This window comes from Acanthochromis polyacanthus, chromosome 1 (genome assembly GCF_021347895.1).
Source record: "Acanthochromis polyacanthus isolate Apoly-LR-REF ecotype Palm Island chromosome 1, KAUST_Apoly_ChrSc, whole genome shotgun sequence".
NCBI classification, from domain to species: domain Eukaryota; kingdom Metazoa; phylum Chordata; class Actinopteri; family Pomacentridae; genus Acanthochromis; species Acanthochromis polyacanthus.
In genome coordinates this window covers 63,941,995-63,963,475 of record NC_067113.1, presented here as the reverse complement: position 1 = coordinate 63,963,475, position 21,481 = coordinate 63,941,995, and the positions used below count along the sequence as shown (strand labels likewise).

At 38.7% G+C, this 21,481-nt stretch overlaps 1 protein-coding gene across 1 annotated transcript in view; it reads left to right on the top strand.

The window, feature by feature from the left end:
* ucmaa (upper zone of growth plate and cartilage matrix associated a) overlaps positions 1-21,481 on the top strand; it is a 40,961-nt gene extending 19,480 nt beyond the window's left edge. The window contains exons 4-5 of the mRNA XM_051954661.1: positions 14,136-14,234; positions 20,969-21,481. Coding sequence (XP_051810621.1) covers positions 14,136-14,234; positions 20,969-21,057 — 188 coding nt within the window. The 3' untranslated portion in view covers positions 21,058-21,481. The remainder of the gene's footprint in view (positions 1-14,135; positions 14,235-20,968) is intronic.

Genomic DNA, 21,481 nt, shown 5'->3' with positions numbered 1-21,481 from the left:
GCTGCAAACACGATTATACAAACACTATACGCCGATGGAAAGCTTAGATTCTCATGAATCCGGCGGTATAAACCACTTTCAGATGCGATTACCACAGCGGGTGAGAAAAACACATTTGTCCGACAAAAACAAATATTCATCCATCCGTTCTCTATACACGGCTTCAACGCACACAGCGCGACTCACATTTCCGGGTTTATTATTACACACACAAAAAAAGATTCCACAAAAAACGGCCATAATCCAACCTTTTACACACGTGGACAAAATTGTTGGTACCCCTCAGTTAAAGAAGGAAAAACCCACAATTCTCACTGAAATCACTTGAAACTCACAAAAGTAACAATAAATAAAAATTTATTGAAAATTAAATAATCAAAATCAGCCATCACTTTTGAATTGTTGATTAACATAATTATTTAAAAAAACAAACTAATGAAATAGGGCTGGACAAAAATGATGGTACCCATAACTTAATATTTTGTTGCACAACCTTTTGAGGCAATCACTGCAATTAAACGATTTCTGTATTTGTCAATGAGCGTTCTGCAGCTGTCAACAGGTATTTTGGCCCACTCCTCATGAGCAAACAGCTCCAGTTGTCTCAGGTTTGATGGGTGTCTTCTCCAAATGGCATGTTTCAGCTCCTTCCACATATGTTCAATGGGATTCAGATCTGGGCTCATAGAAGGCCACTTTAGAATAGTCCAACGCTTTTCTCTCAGCCATTCTTGGGTGTTTTTGGCTGTGTGTTTTGGATCGTTGTCCTGTTGGAAGACCCATGACCTGCGACTGAGACCAAGCTTTCTGACACTAGGCAGCACATTTCTCTCCAGAATGCCTTGATAGTCTTCAGATTTCATCGTACCTTGCACACTTTCAAGACACCCTGTGCCAGATGCAGCAAAGCAGCCCCAAAACATTACTGAGCCTCCTCCATGTTTCACCGTAGGGACAGTGTTCTTTTCTTCGTATGCTTGGTTTTTGAGTCTATGAACATAGAGTTGATGTGCCTTACCAAAAAGCTCCAGTTTGGTCTCATCTGTCCAAAGGACATTCTCCCAGAAGCTTTGTGGCTTGTCAACATGCATTTTTGCAAATTCCAGTCTCGCTTTTTTATGAGTTTTTTTTAGCAGTGGTGTCCTCCTCGGTCGTCTTCCATGAAGTCCACTTTGGCTCAAACAACGACGAATGGTGCGATCTGACACTGATGTACCTTGGCCTTGGAGTTCACCTTTAATTTCTTTGGAGGTTGCTCTGGGCTCTTTGGATACAATTCGAACGATCCGTCTCTTCAATTTGTCATCAATTTTCCTCTTGCGGCCACGTCCAGGGAGGTTGGCTACTGTCCCGTGGGTCTTGAACTTCTGAATAATATGAGCCACTGTTGTCACAGGAACTTCAAGCTGTTTAGAGATGGTCTTATAGCCTTTACCTTTAAGATGTTTGTCTATAATTTTTTTTCGGATGTCCTGGGACAATTCTCTCCTTCGCTTTCTGTTGTCCATGTTCAGTGTGGTACACACCTTTTCACCAAACAGCAGGGTGACTACTTGTCTCCCTTTAAATAGGCAGACTGACTGATTATGAGTTTGGAAACACCTGTGATGTCAATTAAATGACACACCTGAGTTAATCATGTCACTCTGGTCAAATAGTTTTCAATCTTTTATAGAGGTACCATCATTTTTGTCCAGGCCTGTTTCATTAGTTTGTTTTTTTGAAATAATTATGTTAATCAACAATTCAAAAGTAATGGCTGTTTTTGATTATTTAATTTTCAATAAATTTTTATTTATTGTTACTTTTGTGAGTTTCAAGTGATTTCAGTGAGAATTGTGGGTTTTTCCTTCTTTAACTGAGGGGTACCAACAATTTTGTCCACGTGTGTACATCCAGATGGCACAAGCCAGTAAACTATTTTGTCCAAAACATGTCCTGAAGTCGGTATAAAATCCCCGAATCGGTCATTTTCAAGGAAATGCACCTCGCGATGCCCGTCCAATATTCCCTGTATTTTTCGTAATTTTTTTTATTTAAAAATAGAATATTAGCGATTTTTTGTACTGAAAACGGCTGGAATTGACTGAAGCTTAAAGGGTTAACACAAGATGACGCATCAGTTCATTGAGTATTTCAGAGCCAGTTTTTTGCTTTTCAATTATCTGTATTTAAAGTGATGTTATTAAAATATAACTGCAATGAAACAGCAGCAACATAAGAAATGACCAAATATACAAAAGAAGCTATTTTAATACAAAAAATAATCCATCGGTGAGAACATGGTGAAAGTACAGCTAAAGTTAAGTTAGCGAAACCACAGATAAGCAATGTTTCCTTTTACTTCCAAAAAATAAAAGTCTCATATTTGCTATTTATTAAAAAATCACTAAAAGCAACACTTCCACCAAGTTTGTTTTAGGTTGTTGGTATTTATCGGTGGACATTTTCCACAGACAGTTTTACTGTCCGTTGTCTTGTTTTAATCAGTTTTAAGTTCAGTAATTCAGTCCTTCAGCTGATTGGACCAACAGACACTGAAGGACTAATAATATATAGGTGAGGAGCGACACAAAAACAGTCCAAACGCTGGTTTCCAGAGGGTTAGGCGAGTATTTATTTGAAAGAGTAAGTTTACAACAACACAACATGTGAGGGGGTTAAAAGCAAATGGGTGTTAGTAAAATAAAAATAAATCAACAGAACGAAAAGTGAACTTCACATTGACATTGATGGGCATTCCAGCCAGGAACAAAGTAAAAGATCATCAATACGAAAAAAAACTCTTCCTGGTCACCTCTTAAAACCCAAAAACACACTGCAGTAGCATCCTAAACTAAAACTACCAATGGGTTCCCTGTTTTCCTTTCTGAACAATTCAAAGCTCCCTCTCTATCTCCCCACACATCCACCAACCACTGGAGTACATCTCCAAAGTTCTGCTGAAGCTTAGCTTCCCCTCAGAAGAAGTGCCGCCAGATGAAGGAGCCTTTTGAGAAGCAGCTGGCATCGTGACTGGACGGTACTTTGGTCTTTTCCAATCCAGCTTCAGCTCCAGAGACGGCAGGCTGGACGAGTCAACGGAGGCCGGGTGGACGAAGGCATGAAGCTGAGTACAATCCAGAAAACACCAGAGGAGGAGAGCAGCATCCCAGGGCCAGAACAAACAGAGTAGCATAGTATGTCTCTGAGGAAACATCATAGTTAGCCTTTGGTATAAAAAAAAGACATCATTGACATCGTATATTGTACAAATAACAAGTCAAAGGAAAGAGACATACATTGTAGAATTGTAGTAATTGTGGACTGACTGATTTACTGATTATCAGTACTTTAGTTTTTACTGATTTACAGTAATAAATTTAAAAATGGTGTTACTTTGGCTCTTAACCTTTATCTAGCTGTGGTCGCTCTGTCTTCCGGAGTGATTTGATTGGGTATACATCACGAATAAAACTCCTTTAACTTAACATCTGTAAACAAAACAAAAACGTATCAACAAAGTTTTCTGTTAGAGTTTGTGTTCTTCTAAGTTTAACTTCAAGATTTTAAATACTTTCATTTACTGCAAATGAATATCTGCTCCAAATGTCTCACTAATAATCACTATCAGCCTTAAAAACCCACAAAGCACCCCTCTATACTCGACCACACTTAGTACAGTCCGGTTCCCCCTTCTATAAATCTGCTTGGAATCTTCCATTTCCTGTTTGTCAAAGTGGCCTTCTACCTGGACAGGTTTTGTTGGAACTCATGCAACAAACATTTTGAGTAACTGCACTTTAATATGGATGGATGACACTGAATTAGAGTCTGTTTTAATGAGACTGAGTTCAGATGTGTAGCTCTGTCATTAAATAGGAAATTATTTCTCAGAATTCGCAGAGAAAAGTCTGAAATGTTTGCTAGGTTAGCGTCCCACATGTTCTTTGGCTTGCTAAAGCTAACTCTCTCCAACTTCTGGATCTCTGGAGTTGCTTGTTGTTCAAATATCTTGCTAGAGGTGCTGAAGCTCAAGTCTGAGATGTTTGTTCCAAATAAGCTCATTCTCAAGTCTTATCTGAACTGTCCTCTTTTGTTTGAACTTTCCCTAAACTTGGGAGTTAATGACCGAGCAACACATCCAGACTCAGTCTCAATTATGTAGAGATTAAACTTCAGTGTCATTCATTGATGTTAAAGTGCAGTTTTTCAGATGTTTGTTGCACATGCTCCCGACCAAACCAGGTGGAAGACAATGTGAAGAGAAGCTCCAGAGGATGAATATCACACATTTACATTGGAAATAAATGTCCTTTTAGTAGACATTGTCATGCAGAAGTTGGATTTCCCTTTAATGATGTTCAAATCTTTGAGTGTTTTGTTGATGTTGGTTTCTAAATGTTTTCTGACACTCGGCCCCAAAGATTAAAACCTTTTACGGCTCACAAGCTGCAACAATTAACACATTATCAATTATCTTTCTGACTAAACTAAGATAAAGTGAAAAACTGATTCCTGCATCATGAATGTGAATCTTTTTGGTTTCTATGACAGTAAACTGAATATATTTGGGTTTGACATTTTATAAACCAAAAGCAAGAAATGAATTACTGGAGAAAACAATCAACAGATTAATGGACAAAGAAAATGTTTTCCAACATATATGGCTGAATTCCTCCAACATTACAAGATACATACAATTTAAATTAAATTTTCTTTATATAACGCCAATTACAGGTCAAATTGTCTCAAAATGCTTTATTTTTATAATTTTTGTTATATTTAAAATATGACAAAGTAAGAAATTTAAACCTCTTGACTAATCCAATTTATTATTTGGTTTTTAAGAGACTAATTGACAATTAAAATAATTTTCCCCACTAAAACTAATAAACATGAGGTCAAATAGAAGGAAAAGTTTTAAATCCTGCAGTCCCACAACGACAAGAACAAAGTTTCTCAACAAAAACTAAATCTGCTGGTGGATTCCATTAAAGTTCTAATAAATGATAATAAAGTGTGATACTAAAGGTTTGTGGTGCTAAAAATCTGAAAGTAAAGATATCAAGTTGAACATCTGGATGGAGGTTGATAAAAGTTGACCTCCCTTCATTTCTCTGGAGCCGACTCCATGGATTTTAGGGATGCTGGTTAAAGACCTGCTCTTCTAGTCGTCTTTCTTCTCGTTGCTGTAAAAACTCACTCCATCGTCACCGACTTCAACACCTCCTCATGACAAGTTGTTCTGCCTCCGACCTGGTGGAAACTGCAGAAACTCGGGAAAACCCGTCGAGACTTGGATTTTTGAAAAACTCGTCGGGCGGGGGAAGGTGTGGTGGGCGGTGGGGGAGTAGAGGGGGGCAGAGGGGGGCAGTGGGGTCCTTCAGCATTTTTATTTACAAATAGAATATTAGCGATTTTTTTGTACTGAAAATGGCTGGAATTGACTGCAGCTTTAACCACTGGCAACAAAATATCCTCTCCTTGAAATGTGTAGTCATGTTGCCAGTAGTTTAAAACAATGATTCATTTGGAAACCACCTTAAAACTTACCTGAGAATTATATCGTCCATGAAAGTAGGTTCGCTCGATACGTGCCACTCACTTGAAAGGTGTTTATTCTGACTTTCTCGCATTTCCGCGCATCTTTCAAGCAGACCTGTCAATCAACTGGAGTGCCACAGAGGTATTAGCAAAATTTTCCTCTGTATGACCCGCCCTACTCTGCCTCTGATTGGCTCATCCCTAAAGTTAACCAATTGAATCAGTGAAGGTAGCATGTAACAGCCAATTACAGGCAGAGGAGGGTTGTTCATGGCTTCATCATCCTCAAGGAAAAGAGGGCTACCTGGCACACAGATATTACTGAATGATGCGCACCCGGGAGCATTAGAAGTGGGTATACGCAATGCTAACTGAAAAATAAGTGGGTATACGCCGTATACTGCTGTATACCCTGGACTACACCAGTGGTTGAACCCTCAGTTCCAAGACTTTCCAAAACCTTGAGACCTCTTGAGTTCTCAGGACCTGAGCTTTCAGACAGTCTGAGGGCTGAAATTTTCTAAGTCCCACAGTAAATCTCTGTTAGATTTAACTTTCAGGCAGTCCAAGGACTGATATCTTCTAAGTTCCTGAGTAGGTCTCTGTTAGTTTGAACCTTCAGACTGTCTGAGGACTGAAGTTTTAAAAGTTTCTCAGTACTTTCTGTGTTAGTTTGAACTTTGTGGTTAACAGAAGCCTTAAAACTTGTGACCATGAGTCTTGATTTCACATTTAGACCATCCATCTTCTCACACCTTCACCTGTGGGTTCTTTACAAATCCTGAACAAACTTTGATTCTTTTCACTGAACAGTAAAGTTTGTGAAGATCAGAAGGTAACATTAGATTGATCAATGCCTTCAACTACAAGTAGACTTTATCTGGAAAGCAGTTTTCTGAAATGAGTTCTTAGTAAATTTGTCCACAACCAAACCAAGAACACAGAAAGAGGAAATGTTTGAAGAAACAACTTGATGTTTTCATTTCAGACAAGAAAACACTTTAAGACCTTCATCTGTTTTTGCTCTTTTTGATTGTTTTATTGTCTCTTCTGTTTAATTTGATCTTCTAAAGTCTAACTGGTGTCTTTTCAAATGTTTTGTCTTTAGTTTCTCTTAAATGTTTAGTTTTGCTCTTTTCTCACCTTTTATTCTTTTCTAATGTCTCATTTGATTTCTAAATGTTTTGTCTTTTTATTGTTTTTTCAAATGTTTTGTCGACTTGTTGGAAAAATTTCCTTTCCCTTTTCTTTTTGAATGCTTCATTGTATTTTCTGTTTAATTCCTATTTAAAGTTTTGTCTTTAAAATTTAATTTTCCAATTAAACATTTAATTTTTTTATTAAATGTTGTCTTTTTAAAAGTTTAATAATCTAATAGTGTTTTGTATTTTTAAACATTTAATATTCTTCTTGTTTAATTGTATTTTTAAATGTTTAATTATCTAAAATGTTTCATCTGTAATGTTTAATATTTTTGTCTAAAAAACATTTAATTTCATAATTACATTTTGTATCTTCTGTTTTGTTCAGGAACATCATAGTATGGTGTGTTGTCTATTTAATATAATTGAATTGTATTTAATGTTTAATTCTTTTTTGAAAGTTTTATTGTATTAAATGTTTTTTTTCTTTGATTTAATTGCTTTTTTTAAATGTAGTTTATTTCTTTAATCTTTTTTTCTGTCAAGATTTTAATCCCAACCTTAAAAATGAAACAAACCCTTAAATCGCAATAAAATACTTCCATCGTCACAATCATGAGTAAGTCAATTATTCAGTTTATCAATTCAACTTTATTTGTTTAGTACCTTCACACAGATGACAAAACTACACAAGCAAAGAGAAAAAAAAACTATGCTAAACTATGATTAAAATTCAAAAACATCTTTAAAAAAAAAAAAAAAAAAGACTAGCATGGTAATAAAATAGTTGTGTCCAGGGGGATGGAGGGAGTTTATTGAAGTCTTCTTGGGCTCACACGGTAAATCATTTAATATATAAATTTGATTTTCAGTCTAAGGAAACTGGAAACTGCAGAGCGACAGAAGAATCAACAATATCTCCCGTTTCCTCTTTTAATGAGTCGACTCTTCTGGTGCTTTCAGACCAAAGAACTACAGACTCTTCACATCCTGCTCAAACTCTTGGTACAGGACCTCACCACACGGGTCAAGAATGTTTCCTCATTTCTGCTCTGAAGCTCACCTTCTCCTGCTCAAACTGCTGACATGTTTCTGCTGCTCTAAAGTCTGGTCTCCAGAACTTCCTAAAAACTCACTTTTCTGCTGCAGGTTGCTTTGTAGAACTGTTCCAGAAAACCTCACTAAACCCCCATGAAGGGACCTCAAGCTAGTCGTCCAAATGAAACCGTACAAAAACCAAACTAGCACAACCCAAAAGCTAAAGTCTCCTACAGCCTACCAGACAAGCTCTTTAAACAGAGAATCGGGACAGGAACTCTTACCTTGTAGACAACCAACGTTGGTTCACAAACAAGAATACAGAATGTGTCTGACCAAAAACCTCTAAAGACTCACTACAGCCAAGATAAAGACACAACTCAGCTGCACCAAATCCACTAATCACTGCACACATCAGCACCATGTGCTAACTGTGGCTAAAGAACCACATTTACCAAGACAACTTCCAGTACAAAGCCCTAAAACACACCAAGAAACACATAAAGAGGATTTTACTGCTGGAAGCTGCAAGCCAATGCCTAAAGAACAAACTAAAGCAATGGAGCCAAACCCGGTTCAGTAAAGAGAAGCAGCGGAAATGTTTGACTGCAGCCATAAAGCAAGAAGACAGTGAGCTGCTCAGGTGTTCCTGATAACACCAAGCAGCCACCTGGACAGCCAATAGGAACACAGCTTACTTGAAGTCCAGAGGGCTGGCTTAGTGACGGAAATTTAGTTTAAAGTTAAAGCAGAAAGTTAAAAGAGAATGTTGAAAACCACCTTCTGATACCTGAAATCTCTGAGTTTTCACACAAAGAACACCTGAACATGTCAAACTGGTTCCATAGTAGAACCTTCACTGTAAAAACGTCATAGTATAGTGTGTTGCTCAAAAAACATTACGACCAAGGACCGACACAAAAACAAGACAAACACTGGTTTCCGGAGGGTTAGGAGACTATTTATTTGAAAGAGTAAGTTTACAACAACACAACATGTGAGCAGAAAAATCACAAAGTCTGTCTTTAGTTCAGCTGAAAATATTAGTTTTTGTCCTTTTTATTGACCAAACTTTTCAGGAAGTAGATGAAGAATAATTAAAGCTCTCATGTAGAAGTCCAACTTATTTTGGTCCTTGTGGAGAGTTTAATCTTAGAGTTTGTAAAGCTGTTGAATTTTTAGAGTCACATGGATTGTTTTGACATTTAATAACGGAGTTCTGAAATTAAATTACTGTTGTGGATTTCTGTCATTTAGTCTGGACTAAACAAATAACAGCAGCATAAATCTCAAACACCATTATGAGGAGTCTGGAATGAGGTTTCTCACTTGATAATGATCAAAATATGAAATTTAGGTTGGTTTAAAGGAGTATTCCACCCTAAATCTTTGAATGTTGACCTAAAAGGTTGGTTTCAGGAAGTATTCCACCGACAAGGTCCTCACACATCCACCTTAAAGGAACACCCCACCAATAATCCTTGGACATGCACCTAAAATGTTGATTTAACCGAGTATTCCATCCAAAATTCTCAAAGAGAGCTGAGGGGCTGGTTAAAAGGAATATTCCACCAAAACCTCAACTAGGGCAGTATGTGCAGCAGCGACAGCAGAAAGAGGTCCTCTCTGGGTGGAAGAACGGCGTCCTTAGATGGACGTGCTAAACCAACGTTACTTTTTTCCATCCCACATGAAGAATGAAAAAAGAGGAGGTGCTCTAGGAAGTAGACAGTGCCAGACCCCCCCGGCCTGTTCGATGTCCATGTCTGGACCATGGACCTGCAACACAAGAACATCTGCTCACTGTGAAAGATTATTGAGAGCAGCTTTTTGTGACTTCTATGCAGAGCACTATGATGCTTACTGAGCTGTGCACTATTAAATGACTAAAAAAATATGGAGTATTGTTACTGTTTATTATTGTATTTTAAAATTTACATTCCTGGACAGAACATTTCAGATTATTTTACCACAGATCAAGGGTGCAGACTGTTGATGTTCACTGTGTATTGGGTAGTACTCATTTTGATTTAGACTGATTAGCATACAGAACCCTGCAATGTTTCTGGCTTACAGCTGAGAACTAGTTGCTAAAAGTACAGAATATTATTTCTTATTGTAGGTGTGATAATTGGCAGTAAACATTCTAAGTGGAAATTGACAGGGTTGTATATAGTGCTGTTCTTGCACAATATTTGTCTCTTTATTGCCCTCAGGATACTGTTGTTGAGCTTACCAGTTTTACATACAGGCAGATGCTGCAGCTGATGATGCTGTAGTTCACATAAACAAGGAAACAAGTCCAAAATGAAAAAATCATATACAGCTTTCCTATTGGGTTAAAGAGCCAAAAAAAAAGAAAAATACTTTGTAAAAGCGAGAGGTCGGTAGCAGCTTTCATTTTTTCTTACAACTTTTCGGTGCCCCCTTTCCAAAATATCTGTTGTACCCCCCTGTGCCCCCCCAATTAAAATAAATCTAGATCCGCCCCTGGAGAGCAGAGTCTACTCAGGGACTGATTACAGAGGCAGAAGCTCAACAGCAGAACCCTGAACCACAAGTTAGGCATGAGACAGATGAAGATGATTCGGTTGATAGTTTTGATTACTGTGCTCGCCCTCAGTCGCAGGATGTACATACACAACATTCCAGTGTTGTAAAGAATGGTGTTGGAGATTTGCCCTTTAAAGTTGCTGTCCGGAGTTTGAATCGCAGCGTCTCCCAAAACACTGGTGGTCCCACCCTCCCTCCCTCTGATTTCGCCCCTTTATTTGTGCACGCACGGAGTACATGAGAGGAGTGCCCGGAGTGCTGCAGCATCTCGCCTGTTTTGCTGTTTTCCCCTCTTAGAATGCTGTATTGAGTCTAACTTGTCCTAATACCAAAATAACATGAATCTGCTAGGACGAACGAGTAAAGTTTCAATATGTGATTACACTCGTGTATCCCTCTCGATGACGTTGTTTATCAAACTTAGTGCATTTACGCGTGTATATGTGTTACATTGTTTATTTATTTCTATCTAGAGTTCAGAATCGCATGACTCCTCTGACGAAGAGTATGTCCCAGACGCCCCAACATCTTCCTCCAGAGGTCGGGCATCTAAACGAAGCCGTCAGGCGGGCTATGGAGGCCGTGGTCGGGGAGCGACGCGAGCACCCTGAGCCAAAAAACGTCCTGCAGTCTCTTGGCCTGACAAGCCGTGGGATTGGTAACTTTTCTGGAAGTTGCTGAGCCCTGATGCTCTCTCCTCCACAAGCAAAACAAATGTGCGCGCGGTTGCGTAGTGCGGAGCTCTCCCTCCCACACCTCTGCATGGGCTTGCGTGCTGTGCGCGTAACCGTTGATTGACAGCATGACAAAGCTGAAGCTCGAACTTGATTGGTCGGCAGCAACCGGCGCTTTTTGGAATAACATGGGGGTCTATGAGAGGAAGGCGGAGCTCAGGAATAAATTTTCATATCGCGTTATACTAACTTTATATTATAGTATCGAACTAGACTAACACATTTAAGCTTTGTTAAAAAATGATACATAAATTGAAAACAAACGGAAACTCCGGACAGCAGCTTTAACTCATGTTCTCATATTTGTGAAATCTAAGTTGTGTTGGAACTCTTTCCTTGCAGAGGAAGAAGAGATGATAGTGTTATTAGAAAGTACACTTTTTTTTAAAATTTAAAATGACATATTTTTATTTATTCTTTAGTTTCATTTTTAAGGTTTAGATATCTGTGAACACTTATTTGAACAGAATATAGATTCTGATATTGTTGTGAAGAATAATGTTGGAGATGTGCACTCATGTTGAAATAAATCCAAGGGTGAAGCAACCCTTACCTGCACTGAATTGGAAATATTTTAGAAAAATACACTGAATTACAAGGCTTTACAGAACAGTGCGCTATTGTAGACCTAATATGTAAGGTTATCATGACATGATTTTAATAAACATAGGTCGTGATCTAAAGTGGGCTGGTCTGAGGCATGAAACTCCAGGGCTGAAAATGAGTTCCACTCTGGCCCTGTTCATTGCCATCTGCATACAGCTAGCATGACTAATACGAGCCTAGATGGGCTTGTTTCTGTTTTTATTTTAATCTTACTGAAGTTCTTTTTAGATCCAAACGGACCATGAGTCTATCGCCAGAATTCATACACGTTCTATTCCAAAACTTCAGACTTATTCAGATTCAAATTTCCAAACATCTTACTGGGGTTTTAAACCATATTTGAGTACAAATAGCTACAGGATAAATCCAGCTGTAAACCTGTATGTTACTGTTGACTATGCCAATATAAAGGTACTGTAGCTCTCACTGATCAGTTAACACCAAACTCAGATACTATTTGTTTGAGGCACAACACCAGTCTATTATAAACAAGAACCAAAAATGAGTTAAGTAAATGTATTTTCACCTTGTCTATGAATGGTTGTGACGTACAGGCGTAGTGGTAGGTCTGTATAACAGTGTTGCCTGCCGCACTTCTTGACTTGCTTTCAGTGACATCAAGTTCACTCAGTGGTAAACTGTTGGGCTGCACCAGCTGTCTGCTCCAAATGCCATGAAAAACATGCTACTTTTTTTTTAACCTATTCAGACATTTATAATTTCAAAAACAACTATCAAAGACACAGACATCATTCCATACTCGCTTGTCTTTTTCCATCCTTATCCAGAGCTGGAAATCACTCAAATCAAATTCCATACTTTTCCATACAGCACAGGAATCCTGTTACCGCCAAGGAGAATTGATACAAATATGCCTGGTAAAGTAGTTTACCTCTAAAACTGTATTTTTTTCTGTAAAAAAGGAAGGAGCACTAATACCTAATGAGTTCATTTGATTTGAAAGGTTAAACAGTGTGAGATAACAAACTGAGAAGCAGCATAAGGAGCTATTGACTGGAGAGTAGTTCCACATGTGAAGCTTGTGTGGATCTGGTAGTGAGCCATGTTTCCTACAGCTCAACCTTCAATCATCGCTCTGTTTGGAAGGAAAATAAGTCTGCAGAAAGCATGCAGGTGAATGTGTTTACTGACTGAAATGCTGTGATGTAACTCTAACACTTACAAGCGTGGTGTAATTCAGGTTAAACTGAGGGGAATTTTTTAAAAAAACAACACAGACTGAGTAGTTATGTCTAATATTTACACAGGCTGCCCTGTACCTGTGTGGGTGGGGACGTTTGGTTCTGCAGGAAGCAGGAGAGAGATGTAGAGTAAACCCAGCCAAACCCATCTGAGTATTTACCCTAATTTTATGGTAAATAGAAGTGGGAAGCCAGAATAGCCCAATAAATATCTATGTAAATAGTCTTTTGGTTAAGACACCTGATTCTTTTCAGGATTTTTAGTCCTCGTTAAATGATTTAAGGCAGGATTGTCAAACTCATTTTAGTTCAAGTTCCACATTCAGCCCAATTTTATCTCCAGTGGGCCGGACCAGTAAAATCACAGCACAATAACCTATAAATAACCACAACTCCACATTTTTTCTTTGTTTTAGTGCAAAAATCTTCACAATTAAGGAATTATCTTTTTGAGAAAACATTGCAAACAACCTGAAATTTCTCAAGAAAATTTAACAACAATATTATGCCTCAGTTTGTCATTTACACATTACAACTTACAGATGACAGTGTTTCTACAAAGACACAAAACATTTACGGAACTGAACAATCGAGTATGCTACTTTATAATCAAAATGACCAAAGTCAGACAAAAAAACAACCAAACAAGACAAAATTTTACAAAAACGAGACACAAAACAACAACAGTGAGAAACAAAATGACAAAAAATGATACAAACAACACAAAACAAAAGAGACAAAAAAATTTGCCAAAAAAAGTTACAAAGCAACAAAAAATAAACAATGCAAGCGAGACAAAAAAAGACAAAACAACAAAAGATTCGCAAAACAATAAATAAAACGAAACACAAGACAACAAAAATGAGACAAAAAACACAAACAAGACAAAAAGGAAACACAAAACGACAAAAATGAGAAACTAAACAACAAAAACATGAGACAAATGACAAAAGTTAAACAAAAAAAGACAAAAACAAGACAAAAGGGAGTGAACCCTCTGGTAGGCTGCTTTTGGACCGCAGGCCGCATGTTTGACATCCCTGATTTAAGGGCTGTAAATCATACAGCTGTAGACACCTAAAGTAACATAAGGTAACAAGGTAAACATTCATGAAAGCAGAAATATTGAAATACTGTTCAAAACATTTTTGAGTGAAAAACTCATTTCAGTATGGCTGCCAGATGATGTGTTCAAGTCCATCATTTAATGGTTGAATGACCTTCTCTGTTAAGAACCAAATCCAGATATTATCAGATCTGAAACTGACCTGCTTCTTCTGTCATTGTGTTGAGTATCTGTGAGCGTAAACCTTTTGTCTTCTTCTCATAAACAGCTGAGCAGAGGGTGAAGATCGCAGCCAGCGAGCGAAGGAGGGAGTATAACGAGGAGCAGAGGAACGAGTACGAGAACTACGCTGAGGAGGACCGTGATGGTAAGATCTGGATATAGAAACACAATAAAACCTATAGTTGTTGCAATTATGAACCTAAAGAGAACTGGAGATCATAGGAACTTGGAGATTACAAATACAGTGCCTTGTGAAAGTATTCGGCCCCCTTGAACTTTTCAACCTTTCACCACATTTCAGGCTTCAAACATAAAGATATAAAATTTTAATTTTTTGTCAAGAATCAACAACAAGTGGGACACAATCGTGAAGTGGAACAAAATTTATTGGATATTTTATACTTTTTTAACAAATAAAAACCTGAAAAGTAGGGCGTGCAATATTATTCGGCCCCCTTGCATTAATACTTTGTAGCGCCACCTTTTGCTGCAATTACAGCTGCAAGTCACTTGGGGTATGTCTCTATCAGTTTTGCACATCGAGAGACTGAAATTCTTGCCCATTCTTCCTTGCAAAACAGCTCGAGCTCAGTGAGGTTGGATGGAGAGCATTTGTGAACAGCAGTCTTCAGCTCTGACCACAGATTCTCAATTGGATTCAGGTCTGGACTTTGACTTGGCCATTCTAACACCTGAATACGTTTATTTGTGAACCATTCCATTGTAGATTTGGCTTTATGTTTTGGATCATTGTCCTGTTGGAAGATAAATCTCCGTCCCAGTCTCAGGTCTTTTGCAGACTCCAACAGGTTTTCTTCCAGAATGCTCCTGTATTTGGCTCCATTCATCTTCCCATCAATTTTAACCATCTTCCCTGTCCCTGCTGAAGAAAAGCAGGCCCAAACCATGAGGCTGCCACCACCATGTTTGACAGTGGGGATGATGTGTTCAGGGTGGTGAGCTGTGTTGCTTTTATGCCAAACATATGGTTTTGCATTGTGGCCAAAAAGTTCCATTTTGGTTTCATCTGACCAGAGCACCTTCTTCCACATGTTTGGTGTGTCTCCCAGGTGGCTTGTGGCAAACTTCAAACGAGACTTTTTATGGATATCTTTGAGAAATGTCTTTCTTCTTGCGAGTGGCAAGAATAAAGGCCAGATTTGTGCAGTGTACGACTGATTGTTGTCCTATGGACAGACTCTCCCACCTCAGCTGTAGATCTCTGCAGTTCATCCAGAGTGATCATGGGCCTCTTGGCTGCATCTCTGATCAGTCTTCTCCTTGTTCCAGGTGAAAGTTTAGAGGGACGGCCAGGTCTTGGTAGGTTTGCAGTGGTCTGATACTCCTTCCATTTCCATATGATTGCTTGCACAGTGCTCCTTGAGATGTTCAAAGCTTGGGAAATCTTTTTGTATCCAAATCCGGCTTTAAACTTCTCCACAACAGTATCTCGGACCTGCCTGGTGTGTTCCTTGGTCTTCATGATGCTCTCTACACTTTAAAAAAGTATAAAATATCCAATAAATTTCATTCCACTTCACGATTGTGTCCCAATTGTTGTTGATTCTTGACAAAAAAATAAAATTTTATATCTTTATGTTTGAAGCCTGAAATGTGGCGAAAGGTTGAAAAGTTCAAGGGGGCCGAATACTTTCGCAAGGCACTGTATAGAACTGGGTAACATAGAACCCCTTTGTAAAGTTCTCATTACGTGCTATATTATGATGTGTTCTATTTCAACTAGAAGGTTGTACCTTCTAAGTGTCTAACCAGAAATTTCAACTGAAACATCTCCTGTGATCTTCATACGTCAGAAGAATGTCAACAACACTGACTTAAAACTCCATGATGCTTTATCAGGACATAATCAGTGGTCGAAACCATAGTGTTGTACTATTTATTAAACCTTCTGACATATTTGTGTCCCATTAAGTCAATCTAACACACAGTACTGTCCAACTTCTATCTGTGGACAAGTTGCTATAGTGTTTGAACACACAAAATATGAGGATTTTTTTTTTTGACTGGTACTACAAAGAACAGTGAATCTGAAAACAAAGGTTTACCTGTCGGTGAACATCTTGGTTTTCCTGCTTGTTGCTATCAGCCCAGTTCCAACCTCTGGTAAAGGAATCCAAGGTCCTTACAGGCAAATCTCATCACTTGGTAGCTGTTTTCAGGGCACTGCTGGAGGTTGCTGTGTAAATGAATGGGGAGAGAGACATAACTGCAATTTCAGTGGTTACTGGAACATAAAAACTGCATATAAAGAACTAAAGAAGCGTCTTGAATGACAGACAAAACATCTTCAAGAACCAAAGAGAATCTCAGTTGCTTTTTACTGAAGCTCTTAGGCTTCATGTAAAGAATTACCAATCAGAGCTTTAAAAATTTGGAGATGCTGCCCCAAAGAAAGATTTAAAGGCATTAGAGGAGATTTAATTTCCTACGACTTTGAACGTAGCATGCGCATGCGCACATACAACCTCTCCCTCACCCCCCTCTAACCTCCCCACTCTTAACATTTACGAAGAAACGCCTCCCTCCAGAAACTTGCGTAGGACTCGTGAAGTTGTCTTTTACGGCTGGGTCCCCCTGGAACTTTATCTGCCATTATGTAAAAAAAGATGAGCAAAACAAGTCGCCAGCTAACTACGAAGCTATACCAAAGCAACACATACAGAAAACACGTAAGTCCAAGGCATACGTAATCTACGTAACTAGGCCTGAGCCGGAAGATTTTTGATTGACAGGAAAGGGAGCAAACCAAACACCTCGGTCCGAGCGCGTTGATTGGCTGATGTTTTTCAGGTCCTGCCATGTCCACAGTTATTTTTTTTTAATTTTTTTATTCTTTTAGAGACCATGCATACAAGTCCACTAAAGGTCAGTGTATTCATTTTATGTGAATCAGACAAATAAACAAAAAAAAAACATCCTCCATAATGCCTTTAAAAGGTGTCTTTTTCTTCCACAGCTTGTAGTTCTACTATGCTTGCATAGTTTCAAAATGCCACACTTCAACAACACAACGGACTGGATGTTTTCTGGTTCATCTGTTACAAAGCAGGAAACGGCATTGTGGGTGAAGGGATAAACAGGTATAATACAACTGCCACCTCTGGCATTATAAAATTTGATCTAAGTTCATTTAAATGCCCAGTTTTAACCTCATACCATCCCCGACTGAATGCATCATATATTTGGAATGATAGGAATGACTGTGAGGTCTAACCTGAGCGGAGTCTTGTGGAAAACCCTTAGACTGTAAAGGGAAAACCTGACATTTACTTCAGTGTCAGTTGTCACGAGAGGACTCGGCAGAAAACACAGAGTTTCAGTTTTGATCTTGAACAAACTTCTTGGCACCCACGAGCCTCTGGACCGCAGCAGAGTGCTTGAGACTCCACTTCCAATCAAAGTGTCCATTTGTGGTCGACCCCAAGCTGACAATCTTCCCAGCCATCGCCTGTCAGCCGTCACATAGCTCCAGTCACACTTTCTAAACTAAGATCTGCTCACCATAAAGATGTGACTGGGTTTTATAAGTAAGACACACAGTTTTTTGGGTGGTTTGGGTCAATGAGTTTGCACAGGAAGATCAAAAGCAAAAACATAGTTTTCATATATCCTAGGACTTAGGATTGTTGACACTTTATGCTCATTCAGAATGAAAGTGGTAAAGTGTGAAAAACATCCTGCAATTTAAACTTGGACACATCCATGATCACTCCAAAATGGTTAACCTCAATGCCCTAGACAGAAAAGCTTAACCCTTTACGCTTCAGTGCGTCATAGGTGTACCGCCGGCGGTACACCTACTAATTTGTATAGGAATTTCAAGAATGTCCGACGGCTGCAAACCCGATTATACAAACACTATTCACCTTATTCAGCTCCGCCCATTTTCCAACGGGCGGTGTTTACAACTGAGAAAGTGATGCGGGAAGAAACGAAAACCTCTTTAAAAAACAGAAATGGATCAAGTCTGCCTCATCCGCGACTTATTACAGAGTGGGAGGATGACATGAAAAAGTGGCCACAAGTCATGTATGGCGATATTTTTAACTATTTCGTGTTGTCTCTTGGCGTTGATTGCTCGGCTATGAGGAATTATAAGAGCACTGAAGCCTATCAATATTTGCACAGTCGTAAAGTCGGCGCTGTTCTGTTACATCAAGAACGGGAATATACGTTTCTTAAAGCTAATGCCAGCCTGAGTCAGGCTAGTACCTCCTCACACATGGTGTGGGTGTTGGTGACAGCTGATGGAGTGGTGGAGACCACAGGATGCTCCTGTATCGCTGGGTTGGGTTACGACGCTGAAGTTAGATTCCGATTCGGCAGCTTCCGATTCGGCACTTGAGGGAAAAGATAAGGGGAAATGAAATGAACGTGCGGTGCGACAGTTTATCCACTGATTATCTGTTTTTTTTGACACTTCTTGATGTGTAAACATTTTAGACATTTGGGTAAGACATTAACTATGCCTGACAAGAGCTATTGTATTTGTAAAATTTGGATTTTATTTGTGAAAACGTTTAAGGGGATATTTCACCGTTTTTGCTTTATAACCAGTCCTTATTAGACCAGGTCCAGATTGGAGCAACAAAAAAACTGATTCTGACCAAACCGCAGTCATAACAACGTTTCAAAATAGCAGAGAGTATCTTTTTACCTCACTGATGGCATGGCTAGGTCTTTAGTGGAAACTGAACTTTGGTAGAATCGCTGTAGCTGCGCTGACAGTGACCGATGCAAGCTGTGTGTTTACATAGCCATGAGCTGGACCGCAGCATTCAGATCTAACCTTTCCGTGCTCTAAACAATTCTGACAGAGAGAAAGCTTCATCTTTCCCCAGTTGTTGTGGCACCCACGGACAGCGTAATTGATGCCAAACATGTTAAAATCGCTTAAAAGAACCGTTAAAAGTAGCTACAGTAGCGAGAGGACTCGATGTTGTTGTAGTGCAAAGACGGTCAATCGGAAGTCGCTCTCAAAAATGGCGCCGCCCTGCCTCACTTCCTGAATAAGGTGAATACGCCGATGGAAAGCTTAGATTCTCATGAATCCGCCGGTATAAACCACTTTCAGATGTGATTACCACAGCGGGTGAGAAAAACACATTTGTCCGACAAAAACAAATATTCATCCATCCATTCTCTATACACGGCTTCAACGCACACAGCGCGACTCACATTTCCAGGTTCATTATTACACACAGAAAAAAAGATTCCACAAAAAACGGCCATAATCCAACCCTTTACATCCAGACAACACAAGCCAGTAAACTATTTTGTCCAAAACATGTCCTGAAGTCGGTATAAAATCCACGAATCGGTCGTTTTCAAGGAAATGCACCTCGCGATGTGCGTCCAATATTCCCTGTATTTTTCGTAATTTTTTTAATTTAAAAATAGAATATTAGCGATTTTTTTGTACTGAAAACGGCTGGAATTGACTGAAGCTTAAAGGGTTAAATTAGCTTTTTTATTTTTAGCACAACTCAGATATAAATACATCCATATAAGTAGTGAGTTGCCAGAAAGTGAAACCAGATACAAAACAAACCAGATTTAATAACTGTTTTACTGCCTAATTAATGGAATTGGTGATAATTTGAGAGTTTGTGTAGCAGTTCGGTGACAGATTCATTGCTGAATTCACTACTTGGCAGATATATTTGCAAAGAGTGACTGATATGTGACTCAAAACTGTAGTTGTCAAGAACAAGCCTATGTGACCTCACAAACACCTAAACATACATCTAACTAAAATGATAACGTTAGTACTACTAGCATGAAGGAAATTCAAGTTCAAATTCAAGAATTTACTTCAGGATTAGTAAAGTTTTTTCATATCTTCTTCCTTGAAAAAGGACTAATATGATTTAGAAATAATTACGTTGACACGATGAATGCTGTACAAAAATGATTGCCATTATTTTGAATTATGTTTAAGGTGATCTGATGAATATAAATTGACTATTCACTGTTTTTGTGGCTCTGTTGTGTGTCTGCTAATTACTCCACCAAGGTTATGTGAGGATGGGCGTATGTCTGTCTGTCTGTCTGTTAGCAACATGACTCAAAAACAGTTTAACAGATTTGAATGAAATTTTCAGGGAAGGTCAGAAATGACACGGACCAAGTCATTAGATTTTCAATCAGTCAAGAATCAAGAATTAATTTTGGCAGTGATGCGGCTTATAGTCTGGATCCACGGATTTGTTACAAAAATAGCAGCACAACTTAACACTGTAACCATGACAACAAGTGAACACTACATCAGCTGCCTGTTGACGATCACATGATTGTAATCCTACTACAAATCCATCACTGTGGACTTATCGGGAGTTATCCATCCCATCCATTCCTGCCACCGGCTACATATTTAGGTCACGTGATTTGGTATAAATACATAACGTGCACATGCAAAATACACGCCTGTGCTCAGCACAAGGTCATTTTTTAATTGAAGATTTCATCTGTTGGAAATGATACAATAACTCCGAGAGCGCAGTACTCTGCCAAGGCTGCTAAGTGCTTTTCTTGTTGAAATATTTTGCTATTTCATTGCTAAATGCTCCATTATATTCTCAGTGAAGTCGCTAACAGCTAGCATACCTATCTAGTTTATCTATGTTTTTTGTTGAGAGAGCTGTGAGAATAAATTGAAACAATTAAGCCGCAGATCAGAAAACCAAAACAATACTCAAAATGACAGCATAAAGCTCAGCTGGCTGCAAAAATCTGGTGAAAATTATCTCCGTGTTTGATCACTCTGATTAAGTCCTTACAGGTACTTCTGTGATCCACTGTGATTTTGAAAATGTTGATTATAGCAGCTTCAATTTAACTTTTTTAAAAATTCCACAGAGATAAATGAGAGATCAAGGGAGACCAATGAGCAGCTGCGAGAGTATCACTACGACGGCCTCTATCCTCGCTACTACTGGTTCCACTGAGCGTGCTCCATCGCGTGGATAGCTGGGCTGCAGCACCTCTCAGTGTCGCAGAAATACTACACTCACCTTCACCCTGTACCAAAGGTGATGCCTGACACATTGAGAGCAAGTGCTAAAGTTATCTCTGTACTTGTCCTACTTTAAGGTTTTCTTTTTGCTTTATTTTTTTATACAACCTAAACTGTGCGATATGATGTCAAACTGTAAAGTGTATTCAAAGTGCAGTTTTTGTATTGTAAGTTAAACACTTTGCATGTTTGTTTTTTACTGCCTTTTATATGTACATACAAGATATACAATACTACCTTGAGGTACTGTATTAGCAACAATAAATCAGTCTTTTATGTACACACATGCCTGGTTTTGCCATAAGAAAGTTGTCTTTTAATATTTGCAAACGGACAAATAAAGAGGAGTTTCCAGA